At 36.3% G+C, this 13755-nt stretch overlaps 1 protein-coding gene across 9 annotated transcripts in view; it reads right to left on the bottom strand.

The window, feature by feature from the left end:
• Nucleotides 1-562: 562 nt before the first annotated feature.
• Nucleotides 563-13755, bottom strand: part of LOC110104296 (calmodulin-lysine N-methyltransferase) — a 34739-nt gene continuing 21546 nt past the window's right edge. For 2 of the 9 annotated variants that reach the window (XR_002304032.2, XR_002304037.2), the window contains 4 exons: nt 9327-9646; nt 6620-6752; nt 979-1102; nt 563-758 (listed from right to left, as the gene is read on the bottom strand). Coding sequence is in view for 2 of the 9 variants with exons in the window: in XM_020833334.2 (XP_020688993.1) it covers nt 9331-9646 (316 nt within the window). In the remaining 7 variants the exon portion in view is untranslated. Of the gene's footprint in view, nt 759-978; nt 1103-2642; nt 5923-6140; nt 6753-9326; nt 9647-13755 lie in introns of those variants that run through there. The other 7 variants (XR_003703065.1, XR_002304036.2, XR_002304035.2 and 4 more) reach the window with 7 other exon arrangements.

Raw genomic sequence — 13755 nt, 5'->3', positions numbered from 1 at the left:
TTGGCAATGCCATATTAGTCGTAGGTGGAAGTTACACAGCGAGGAAGTTACATGTTCATGGTCACGAGAGCGATCATAAATCTCATATTAATTATTCTAAGCGGACGCCAAACATCTTCAGGAGACCAACCAAAATACGCCACATCACCCCTTCGCTCAATATTGCGGCTCGGTACCGCTAACGCAATGCATTTTGATTGATCTCCGAACGACATTCTATATCTGATCTCCGCGTAGAATAATTTCACAAAATCATATTGGCATTGTGATGCATTTCAAATTCATTTGGACAAGATGAATTCAAAATAGATGGAAAATGAACAAACATGAGAGTATATTAATTTTGATAAAATATATTAATAATTTTAATTCATTTTTGTGGATTATATGATAACTTTTATAAATAGCGTTGATTTCAATGATATATGTTGAAAATACCAATCATTGACATACTAAAAAAAGCAAATTTATATTTTAATGAAAATTTAGATATTATTTAATATATTTGATATTGTAAAATACCAAACTAAGATTTCCATGAAAGCTAGGCATCAACCACCGGTGAAGAATTTTAAACCTAGGAAGTCTTATTTTTAATAAATATTTAAAACGTGGAAATATTCATTAATGCAAAGTCTTAATCTTTGAAAAATCACACCAATCCAAGCTTTGCTTCCAATTTGCAGACATTGATTTTTATTTAATCCATCCATGATATCAAATTGCGTGTGTTGACCTCTTTGTTCCTTTTTTGGGGCCTGAAATGAAGGAAAAAAAAATAATATTTAGTGTGATCCAAAAGAATGAACTTTCAGATGCAATATTTGGCATTATTATTATATGTAATTGTATAAAATTCTATGTTTTATTTTTTATAGATAAAAAATAATTAAAACATTTGCCGAAATATATATATTTTTAACTGGAATCAGCATGTGACTACAAGTCGGAGAGCGGCTTGAGATAGTTGAAAAGTACCTCCCGTGGGAGCAAGAACAAGGCAAAAATTATTGCGTGCGGTGTTCGGATGATGTGGCGCGCTCTGATTGACCTCCGGACACGTCCGGACTCTGCACTTAATAATTTCTTAGAACTAAGTGGCCTATAAAGGGAGGATGATTGGAGATTAGTAGGGCAATCAATCTACTAAAAATGAAAGGGAATCTTAAAACCTAAAAGCGGTGAAGCAGAGATGTATCCAAGAACAACAGAAGGAATCTGATGAATCAGAATTCTAAAAATTGAATTAACCTTCTTAGGGTACAATGAACCAAACACAAAGAAAAATAATAAATCATGATCTGCAAAACACAAATGTGAACACAAAGGATTTACGTGAAAAATTCAAATATGAGAAAAAACACTGGAGAGAAAGGAGAACGACTTCACTATAGAAAAAACACAGAGAACAAAACAACTTACTAACCCTAAGTTGTTTACAACATATTTATAAGAGAAAAATACGGTACTGTAAAACAGATAATTCCAAAATTAGGGTCAAACCCTATCATGACACATTGCCCCGTTAGATCTCTAACATACCTGTGAAGCATACGACAGCCTAAACCCTAAACCCTAAACTTAAAAAATATTATCCAACCACCTAACAAAGGCAAAGATGACTCATGACACTATAAAGGATATAAGATACTAACAGTAGCTGTTCTTCCACCTCATCACAAGCTCATTATATACGTGTCATACAAACACATTTGGACTGTGGTAGCATTGAAGACATGTGAATAACTAATTGATTGAGACAAGTCCGGCAACTCAAATCCAACTTAGCTTAGACTTCCTGAAGATCGGGCTGTATACGTCGCAGAATATAGGCGAGGGAAGCACAAGAGGGGAATGCAGAATAAATTTAGAATTTTTGTTTCTTCTACTTTTATAAGTTGACAAAACAAAACGAACTTTTCAATTAGAATTTTGAAGGCGGCTTAAGAATCTCTCTTTCTCTCTCTCTCAACTAGTTAGGATTATTATGTAAATTTTTAAAATAAAAGGTGGCTATGCCAATAATACTATGAAAGAAGTTAGGCATTATTAACAAAAAAGTGAGAAACCTCGCTTTTTTGGCTCTAGACTTATGCTTCATTTGGGATGATTTTTTTACCGCTTTCTAAAACAATTTTCTAGTATAAAACTTTCTAATTCAAGAAATTTTGGTATTATAAATCTGTTTTATAAAACATCAAAAAATTTTGGTTTTTTTATCGCTTTCTAAAACAATTTTCTAGTATAAAACTTCTTTCATCATGCAATGAAAGAAGTTTTGGCATCATTAACAAAAACTGAGAAACCTCGCTTTTTGGCTCTAGACTTGGGCTTTGTTTGGGATGACTTTCTTCTTGCTTTCTAAAACAGCTTTCTAATACAAAGATTTCTTGAATTTAAAATTTTTGTACTAAAAAGCCATTTTAAAAGCAGTACAAAAACTGTCCCAAATGAAACCTTAGGCTTGATATGGGACAGCTTTCTTATTATTTTTTAAAACAAATTTTTAGTGCTAAAATTTTTTGAATTAAAAAATTATTTTAAAAAGTAGTAATAAAACTACCTCAAACAAAGCCTTAGTGACCACTGCCCAGTCGTTACTTTTGATAGAGATACTTACCATCTAGCTTCTTATGCTTCTTCTCAAACTCCGCTCCCACAATATGATCATCATAATAGCATCCACATACATAAAATCATCCCAATTCCCGAAGCCTTTAATAAACCCAAACGCAGAGATTTTGATTCCATTTAGAAGCTCTCAGCCTCCATTTGTTGCTAGAAAGCTAGTTCACTCAATCTAAATCTTACAAGCCCTTCCACCTCATAGTCACAGCACCATAAGCTACGGAGCTCAAATTTACATCTTACCATTTGCAACCACTACAACCATTACAAGTGTTCTTTTATTTTTTATACACCTTTCACATTTATTTGGAACCTTGGCCAAACTTTCCCTAAGGCTAATAAATCATCAACCCCTCTCATTGTCATCGCCATCAACATTATAACACTCAATATTGTCGACATGAGACAGTTCTTCATCATCATTCATCATTAACTTCAAAAAAAAATCCTAAAAGAAGACATTGGACCTCTTGTTTTTGAAGAACTGTGAAGTCCATACAAAGTAAATTCGATTGAACAATGCCCACTTTAAACTTTCCTCACCTCCCACCTAGATGAAAGTGATTGACCGGCCGATTTGATTTGGAGGGAATCACGAAGTTTCTTAGTCAAGAGAGAGCTGTTTAAGAAGGTTCTTAATCAAAGAGAATTATTTAAGCAAGATATCTACATTGAATTCAAAATTTAAGAGGGAATTATTTAGAGAAAAGCAGGGGGAATTAATGGGGGATTGTTTAGAAAAATTTTAATCACAACTGAGATAGAATTAATTAGGAAAAAAAAAACTAATTTGAATTCAAATCTAAAAGGGAATTATTTAGGAAAAGAGGGCTGATTTGGGAGGGAATTATGGGAGCCTATTTAAGGCTAACAATAGGATGATTTCAAATAATGTTTTCGGAGTTTGTTGAATTTAATTTATTCTTAGGTTATTTGGGCTCTAGCTGGTGGTTAGGGATTTGAGAGAGCATGATCTTCCTCTCCAATTGAAGATCCAGCTGTATCTTGCTATTTACTTTCATATATCTTGTAATAAAAATAGCTTTGGTGTGTTTTTCTTCCTAATTTCTTATTATCGTTTGCTGATTTCGAGAAATTGCATCCATTTCCTATCAGAAAGTTACCCATCTTCGCTAGATTTTCAATTCACGCATTGAAACTCTCCATTCAACATTAGAGTAAGGGTTAAGTAGAAGGCCATCCCTATCGATCACTTCCTTCGCATGAGAAGATACACCCTCGAGCAAAGAGGATCTCGATGGGCTGAGCAAACCCAAGTTCACCCGAGCCTAGTTCAATTGCTCAAGCACCAAGGCAAAACAGATTGACTCCCATCTTGCATCAATTTTTCAACAAAAGGCTAAAGCAATCATGCCAACAATCTCTACATATCAACCAATTTTCATATTCTCTTAAATTATTCTCAATATTCACCCCAATTTTGTACAACATACAAGTCATTGAGCTCCTATCAGTTCACCGACAAAGGCATTTTCTCATAGTCATTTATTTGAGCATTTAAGGGTATTTTCAAGGCCAAAATCCTTAAAAGTTAGCCGTACTCAAATTTTAGCAGTATATAGACGCCATCCCAAAACTCTGTTCAGACTTGCAATATCATTAAGACTTTGCAAAAGTATTATGATGAAATTCACTAAGGAAAAAGGTGCTCTGACTAAAACTAAGCATGCTTGATATAAAGAAACAAAGCTTTCTCTATAATTTGACAAGGTTTACTCTAGCAATTATCACATAATTCACACTACAGATCAAATGGGTAGATACTGAAAACTGAGCGGTTTATAAGCACAAGTACTTGAAGGCTAACTCAAAATCTGCATCAAAGTTTAATTTATAAAATGATGCGAGAAAAAAAAGTTCAAAATAGTCTCTAGATTACTTATTTATAAGAGTCTCTCAACTCTTCAAAACTTATATAAAACAATTTACTAAATGAACTATTCTGAATCATATTTGAGGTTAAAAGACTAAATTGAATACATTTAAGATAGTTATGATTACAATGGCCCCATACAAAAAGTGAAAGGACCATTGATATGGACTATCTTATTCCTGCGGCACATTACAACCATTTAGTTCTTCCCAACTACTCTATTTTCTGCTTTATTAATGTTTTATGCATCTTTCCTATATTCTCAGCTTTTGGATTGTTATCACTACTATAGTATCGTTCTCTGGTTAGCAGCAGTAGTATATAAAAGAAAAGTCGTAAGAGAAAAGGGTATTGAAGAAATATACAGTACAAACACTGGTTTTATAATTCTTTGTTTTTGCAGGTTTTTCCTTGCTTATTCTTGATTTCCTTATAGCTTCCATGTCAGATTGGTATCAAAGCTCGGCAACGGGCGTTAATGGCGGAAATCAGTAAGCGGGCAGCTCTCGACAATGATCGAAGCTTAGATTCCCTTCGTGCAGCTCAATCGAGTATTACTTCCCAATTGGAGCAACTTACTACCGAGATTTTTCGTTTTTATGTGAAAATTAGGAATGAAATTCAGTCAATGAAATTGGTTGGGATGACTAGCAATGCAGGACGATTCTCGAAGTCGGCAACCACACTCGCAATAGGTAAGAAAAGTGCTCGTATTCCCAACGGAGCAATTCACACTGGTTTTGATTCAGAGGATGATGGTGAGTTACAACAGCATTTTGATGTTTCAAACTGCATAGGACAACCACCAAAATTATTATGAGCTGCCACGACGACGAAATGCCCAACACCAGCAGCAAGGTGAATTCCGCGTGAAGTTAGGCATTCCCCTTTTATTACGGACAACTTCACATCAAAGACTATCTTCACCGGAAGCGAGTAATTGAAACATTCTTTAAGTACATGGAGATTCCACCTTGACAAACAAGTGAAATATGTCGCCTGTAGATTGAAAGGGGGGAGCCAGTGCATGATGGATGCAACTCTTGCAGCAGAGGAGGCGAGAAGGAAAGGGTTGTGTCATAGACTAGTACTGCATGAAATAGTTGTTAAGGGGGTATTTTTTACCCACCGATTTCGAGCAAATGTTGTGGTTAAAGTATCAACATCATTTGCAAGTCAATCAAACTGTCAGTAAGTATAATGACGAATTCTTTAGGTTAAGTGCTCGAAATAATTTGAATGAGTCTAGCAAAAACTAGAAGTAAATTTAGTTTGGACATTATCATAGGAGATAAACTTCACTCTCAAGGTCGAATTACAAATTAACAGACATTCTCGTAGCCATTCCGTTCGTCGATATTCAAGTGAGCAAACAGTTGATGGAAACAGAGGTTCAGTCCCTGTAGGTTAAATAGCACCAGGGTAGGTAGGGAATGTTGTCAGGACTAGTGCTAAACCAAAAGCACCAAACAAAACAAAAATGCCTACAAAAGAAAATCCTTATGCTAAACCCACAACCATCAAATGCTTTCATCATTTCGAGGCATAAATCTAAGGAATGCCCTCACCGACAACTGTAGTTATTGGACTATGCGACAAAAGAAGCGTCTATTGCAGCAAGGGAGAAAGATGTTGAAATGAAAGAATTAAAGGCTGATGAAGGAGAACTTGTGTTTGTGAGATGGAGAAATTGTTATTGGTCCCACGGCAGGTTGCTAATTCCCAACACCATTTCATTTTTTGAACACAGCACCAGCAATAGCAAAGTCTGTGATGTGCTCATTGGTAGCAGCTGCACTGAGAATATTACCTCTAAATCCTTGGTTCAAGTACTACAACTCAAAACAACTAACAACCTAAATACTTACAAAATTAGTTGGGTTAAAAAGGACTTGGATCGTCTTTTGACGGATACGTGCCGAGTTACATTCTATATAGGGAAGAACTATATGTGTGAAGTTCTCTATGATGTGCTTGAAATGGATGTATGTTATTTGATTTTGGGCCAGCCTTGCCAATTCTATTCTATTTCCATATACGGTGGACGCTCTAATACATACTCTCTTGAATGGAAGGACCACAAAATCTGATTGTTACCTCAGTCCACTGATGTTTCTACCAAAACCACGCCAGAAAAGTTTGTTATGTACATCGTGATTAGGTGCGCCGTGTTGCATTCGTGGAAGAAAACTTCTGCAATTTTTGCTTTGGTTGTCACCATGTAGCACACCTGCACAGAACATCCAGAATTACCACAAGAAATAAGTCATTTGCTCACTTAATTTCCAGATGAATTTCCCTTTTGTTTACCACCTCTTCATAACTTGCAACATCAAATTGATTTTCAACCTGCCGGAACGTTGCCAAATATTCCGAATTATAAGATGAGCCTCAAAGAACATAATGCTCTACAGGAAATTTTAGAAGATTTGCTACAAAAAAGTTAGATACAACCAAGTCTAAGCCCTTGTTCTATTCCTATATTGCTCATACCAAAGAAGGATGGTTCTTGGCATACATTTGTGGATAGCATAGCCATAAATAAGATAACCATCAAGTTTTGATTCCCATTACCTAGACTCGAGGACATGCTGGACAAGTTGGCTGGAGCTTCCATCTTCTCAAAATTAGAACTATGTAGTGGGTATCATCAAATACAAATTTGACCCAGAGACGAATGAAAAATAGCATTTAAAATGCGTGAACGACTTTATGAATAGAAAGTCATGCATTTTGTTCTGTGTAACACACAGTCAACATTCATGTGCCTAATGAATGAGATACTCAAATATGTTATGGGTAAATTTTGTGTCGTTTATTTTGAAGATATATTGATTTATAGTTCAACATTTGAAAATATTTTACAATATCTTGCAGCCATTTTTGGCCTATTGCGAGTTCACAAGCTATACTTAAATTTTCCAAAATGCGAATTTGCTACAAAATATGTTCACTTTCTTGGTTTCATTATATCCTCCATCAACGTCCATATGGATCCATGCAAAGTCTCTGCCATATTGGATTGGCCACCATCACAATCAGTTTCAGAGGTTGCAATTTTCATGGGCTTGCGTATTTTTATCGACGATTTATTCATGGATTCAACATTCTTATGGCACCAATCACTAATTGTCTCAAAACCAAATAATTTAAATAGGCACAAGAAAAACAAAATAGTTTTGAATCGATGAAATTAGCTTTAAGCTTCACTCCAGTTTTAATCCTACAAGATTTTAACAAACATTTTCATGATGACATGGACACTTTGTTGGTAGGCATAGGAGCTGTCTTATCAAGGGAGGATAAACCTATAGAGTTCTTCAGTAGAAATTGAGTCCACGCAAAATGGGAGCTATACGGTAGTTGTTGACAAAGCATGAATTTTTGTACTGGACTTGAGCAAAGAAGGGAGTTGATTCTATTACGGTAGTTGTTGACAAATTTTTCAAAATGACTCACTTCGTAGCATGCAAGAAGACATTTGTTGCCTTAAATGTTTCCCTCCTTTTCTTTAAAGAGATCAATCGCCTCCATGGCATTCCCCGCATCATCACCTCAGATTGTGATGTTAAATTTGTTAGTCCATTTTAGAGAGAGCTTTGGAAATGCTTCAAGACTAAAAAACAAATTGAACTCAACTTATCACCCTCAATCGGATGGTCAAATTGAAGTTGTGAACCGTATTCTCGATAATATGTAAAGATGCCTTGCTCAAAACCATCTAAAGCAATGGGATGAATTTCTTTGCCAAGCCGAATTTGGTTACAATTTCATGGCCAACGGATCAACGGGCAAGTGCCCTTTCAATATTGTATATACTAAAGCCCTCAACCACTTAGTGGACATTGCTATTATCCCCAAATGCCACAACAAACAGCTTCTTATACAACTGAAAGAATTACCAACATGCTGGAAGAGGTTCGTGCAAAACTCACTACAGCAAACACCCAATATAAACAACAAGTGGATGCTCACAGTCGACAAAACGTATTCCAGACAGATGATCTTGTTATGGTCCGACTAGCAAAGAACGATTTCATCCAGGCACATACTCCAAATTAATTAAGTCCACGCAAAATGGGACCTATACTTATTGTCAAGCGTATCAATGATAATACTTTCATTGTTGATCTACCGTCAGATATGCTTCTTCCACTTTTAATTTAGCCGATATCTATGTTTATCATCCATCCAGCATGGGCAGCATATAACTTCTTACCTCGAGTGCGAGTTGCTTTGAAGCGGAGGAGAACTGGTGTGGACTATCTTATTCCTGCGGCACATTACAGCCATTCCGTTCTTCCCCATTATACTTTCTGCTTTATTACTATTTAATACATCTTTATGTATATTCTCAGCTTTTGGACCGTCATAACTAATATAGTATCGTTCTCTGGTCAGTAGCAATACTATATAGAAGAAAAGTTATATGAGAAAAGGGTATTGAAGAAATATACAGTACAAACACTAGTTTTATAATTCTCTATTTCTGCAGGTTTTTCCCTGCTTATTCTTGATTTCCTTGTAGCTTCCACGTCAACCATTTTAACCTTTTTCTTATTCAATTGATAACTTAGTGGAACTAATAATCATAGAAATCATCAAAAAATTTCTCCCAAAAGAGAAAATAATTGATCACTTTCAAGCCATCCATGCAAAATCATCTGATGCCACCAAGTCCAATCTTGAGCGCATGCTCACAAATCATTTTGTTTGGATTCAAAGTAGGATAAAAATAAAAAAAAAAAAAAAAAAAAAAAAAAAAAAGAAAGAAAGAAAATAAAAGAAAAGAAAGAGGCTTTACCAATTCAGGGCGGCTTTGTTGTAGAAGCGGTCTTTGGTTTTTGCAAGGTGATCCTTAGGAGGAGAGGATAACAGTGATCTTCATCATAGTTGGGCCAGCTGTCATTTTCATTTCGAAATTTCTGATGAAGATTCCAAACTTTACTATCATAGTCCTCAATCAGATCATAATCTAGACCCGTATCTTTGATTTTTGCTAGAAACTTGTCCAATGAATCACCCCTCTTTGGGCTGAGAAAAATGGCTTCAGAGGTCTCAGAATTTTTCAACAATGATTTGACTGTTTTAGCAAGGCATTCATGGAATTCTTTGAAGAATGTGCTGAAAAATAAAAAAGTCAATAATATGGGAAGAAACTTTCAAGCAAAAGCTCAATATTTTTTGTAAATTATTTAAAATGTTTTGAGGCTTGTTTGAGATCTGCAGCGTTGGAAATAGTAAGCACGAATTACACTAAGTAGAGCCTGAATATTTATAGTCCAAGTTACCAAAATGAATTGAAATACTTTTTTAAGAGCTAGCTCCATAAAGTTTGCCATAATGGCAAGATTCAACAACTGATTAAAACTGAATAATAAATGTAAATGTGTGCTAAAAGACGGCCAAAAACTTTATCGTAAGTTATCCTTTAGTATTGAATAATTAGTAGACATAAAGCTACAGTTTTCAGCTAACTCCTCCAGAGCAGCTTGCGAAATGGTTCAGGCGGACCCCCAGGTGCGTGATTCAGCTGAAATTCCTGTCTATATGGATGTGGCCAATGAAATTCAAATGGATGAGGAAGTTAATGCTGAAGTTAATATTGAATTGAATGATTCTGGAAGCAAACAAGACAAGTGTGGACAGCCATTGTATGTTAAGAATTCTGTGAACAGCACACAGGGTGATTGTGATTATGCCCCAACTAGCCAGCTAGGTATTTTTGGCCAGGTGTACATCAAACAAGCAGCTCGAGCCCCTTACCAGCCTTTTGGGTCTCTCGGCTGGAACAAACTCAGTTTCATCCCATCGAAGAAGATTTTCAAGGAAGAGTTCATCTCCGAGAATGGTATTTCTATGAAAATCAGGATGGAGTCAGTCCAAGAGAATTTGTCCAGACATCAAAGCACACTGGTGGGCAAGCTCATTTACAATCGACTTCTCCACCACTTTTTTCCTACTAAGCTCATGAAGAGATGGTCTCACTTGGGAGAGTTTCAATTGATTACAATTGCTCTCAACTGCTTCATATGTATCTTTGAGAGTGAACATGCCCGTGATACCGTGCTTGTGGGAGGTCTTTGGACCATTGCTGAAAACATCATGGGGTTGGATTGGTGGTCACCCACGTTCTCCCCCAACTCTCTACAAGGATTTTATTCTCCGATTTGGATTTGACTACCGCAACTTCCCCTAATATATTGGGATACTTCAAACATCACTTGTATTGCTAGCATGATTGGGGAACCTCTATGGATGGACTCCAAAACGAGCTCATGGGGACACAGCTCTTATGCTCAAGTGTGTGTTAAAATTGACCTTGCAAGACAGCTATAGTGAGGGGTTTGGATAATGGGGTTGCAAGAAAGATTCTTCAAAAGAATTGAATATGAGGGACTTTCTCATATATGCTTCAATTTTGGCTACATTGGCCACAAGATTGACTCATGCCCCACTAAAAATCAGCACCATGCTCCTTCAAAGCAGACAATACAACAGCCATCTGCTGAAATTCAGCCCAACAAAGCCTCTCATCCCACCCAGCATGCTCCTCAGTGGACAGTAACATGGAGACTAAACCCTTCTTTGGTGTCCCAATCCTATGAAATGACCACTAGTTTATCTTGTTGGTACGTACTATAAACATAATGGGGAACTCACCTTGCCAACCAAGGGGTTTCTTCTTTTTGGCTCTTGAACTCTTACTTGTAATTGTATATGGAATGCTTTATATAGATCTACTACTCCCCTTTTGCTTTTCTTTTGTCCTGGGAAGACATAGTTAGGATTTTCTATACCAGCATGTACCCACTTGTACTTTTCTTTCTGCTTTAATTAATGCAAGATGCACACTTTCAAGAAATCATGGATACAAATGTTATTAAACACAACACTCCAGTCCGGCAACATATTAGTTAAAGACATTTTTGGTGATTCATATATCATATTTCTCAGGTAATTTCCAGTAATTTTTAGTTAAAATTTTATTAAATAGAGAAAGTCTTTACATATTAATATTACCGTAGTTGAAAATTCTATATAAACACCACACTACAAAAAAATTAGTCCATGGAAACTGATGTGAAACAACATGCGGTGAAACATGAATTGCACGTTAGAGATTAATGAGAGTTTAACTTTGCAATGTTAACGATAAAATCTAGCTTACTCAAGTTGGATTCAAGAAAATTCGTGATAGATTAAGCTAACGGCAGTGATTACATTTAAGAATTACAAGAGTCTTGCAAAAGATAACCAAAATAAACTAGATAATACAAATAGCTACTACTAATTAAAGCCACATGTTTAAAATTTAGATCATTCACCTTGAGGTCCATCACTCGTTTTGAAAGTGGTGGCTAGCGGAGGAGAATCGTAAGTAGACTTAGCGATGCCACTAGTAGACAAGTGATCCCGCGAGGACTCGTCGCCGGGGAAGAAGCCGGATTTGGAGGAGCGGGTGGGCGGCCGTTAAAGATCCAACGTCCATGCATTCTTGCCAGGAGTTGATGGAGCATCCGGGAGAAGAGGGGAGCTTGGTTATGGTGGGATCCACATGGTAGCGTGCAGGAATTTTTGATTAATTTCAGAATTTGGGAGGTTTAATGGTGGTATTTAATTTGAAATTCAAATTAAATCAAGGAGGGAAGGGGGCGGTAAAGAGGGGGGGATTTGGGCTGAATTTGTGGTGTTAATATGTCATTTGAAAGAGAGAGGGGCCCACTAAGAGTGGCCGGCCATATGAGGAGGAGAGAGAGAGATTTAGGAGTTATGAGAGTGGGATCCAAGTTTAAGTAAGAAATTCAATTAAATCTGAATTTTAATTTCAGATTTAATTAGAGCTTAAGAACTTCCCAAAACTTGAAATGAGAGGGAATTCAAACTTGAAAATTTGAATTTGGCTTTAATCTCATTAATGGCTTGTTAATGAATGAGCACCAATTAGGAAGGTGTTTATTCAAAGAAATTAATGGCAATTTCTGGAGTTCAAAGTGGGGAGGCGGCAGGAAGGGGCGGCTGGGATGATCGGCGGGAATCTGGCTGGCGGGTGGCCGGACGCTGGCCGGCGGGAGGCTGGCCGGTGGTGGCTGCTTTTCTGGCCGGCGAAAACAGGGGAAAACACAAGGTGGCCGGCCGCTTTGCTGCTTGGATTAGACGGCAGCAAAAAGCAAGAGAGGGAAATCAGTAGGGGAAAATCTTTGGATTCAAGCGTGAATTCCACTCTTCACGAATGCTCCAACCCGAATCTCCACAACGATGAATCGATCACAAGAAACAAAGGAAGAAAATTGGTAGAACAAGAAGATCTAGAACTCACAAAGAGATCTAGCTTCTCCTACGAACTCACTAAGAATCGAGGAAGGTGAACTCACAAAGAGATCATAAGTGGCAAATATTCTTCATTCATCAAAAACTAACTATTACAAGAGAAGGGTCATATAAATAGGCCTCACAATGACAAAGAAAAATAAAAGACTAAAATGCCCCTTGGACTACAAGAGCTACCAAATACCAATAAGGGCAAAAACGGAAAAACATAAAATAAAATTAAACTACTACATAAAATAATGAAAATAAAGATCATGATCGTGGCCGTCGATCTCCGGCATCTCCTGATGGTACATGTGTCGCAATCTCTGACGATGTCCTCATCAGAAACACTTTCTTTGGAAGTATCTTCTAAAATCACTTTGAGTACATAGAAATATAATATCTAGAGGCTTATATATTAAGAAGTGGGAAAAAGTGGCTAGTGATATTAAGAATATTGCAAAAGATGTCCTTGGAGTATCAAAGGGAAAAGCTCCTAATAGTAAAAATAGTTGGTGGTGGAATCCTAATGTGCAAGAAAAAATTAAAAATAAGAAGCTTTGTTATAAAAATTGGTTTAATTTTAAAAATTCTGATAATTGGGAAATATATAAAGTTGCTCGTAAGGATGCTAAGAAAGCAATATGCGATGCAAAGACATTAGCTTTTAGTGATTTATATAATAGATTAGATACTAAAGAGGGAGAAAGATATATGTATAAGTTAGCCAAACAAAGAGATAGGAGTAGTAAGGATTTAGTTCAAGTGAAGTGTATTAAAGATGAAGATCAAAAAATATTTTTCTTAGAAGATGATATTCAACAAAGATGGATGAGATATTTTGCTAAACTTTTTAATGAAGATTGTGAAAATAAGATTGACTATAGTGACCTTAACACCCTAAATGAAAATAAAGATTT

This window comes from Dendrobium catenatum, unplaced genomic scaffold (genome assembly GCF_001605985.2).
Source record: "Dendrobium catenatum unplaced genomic scaffold, ASM160598v2 fragScaff_scaffold_1593, whole genome shotgun sequence".
Classification (NCBI taxonomy): domain Eukaryota; kingdom Viridiplantae; phylum Streptophyta; class Magnoliopsida; order Asparagales; family Orchidaceae; genus Dendrobium; species Dendrobium catenatum.
Note: the sequence above shows the minus strand (reverse complement) of the source record. Positions and strands in the feature narration are given on the sequence as shown.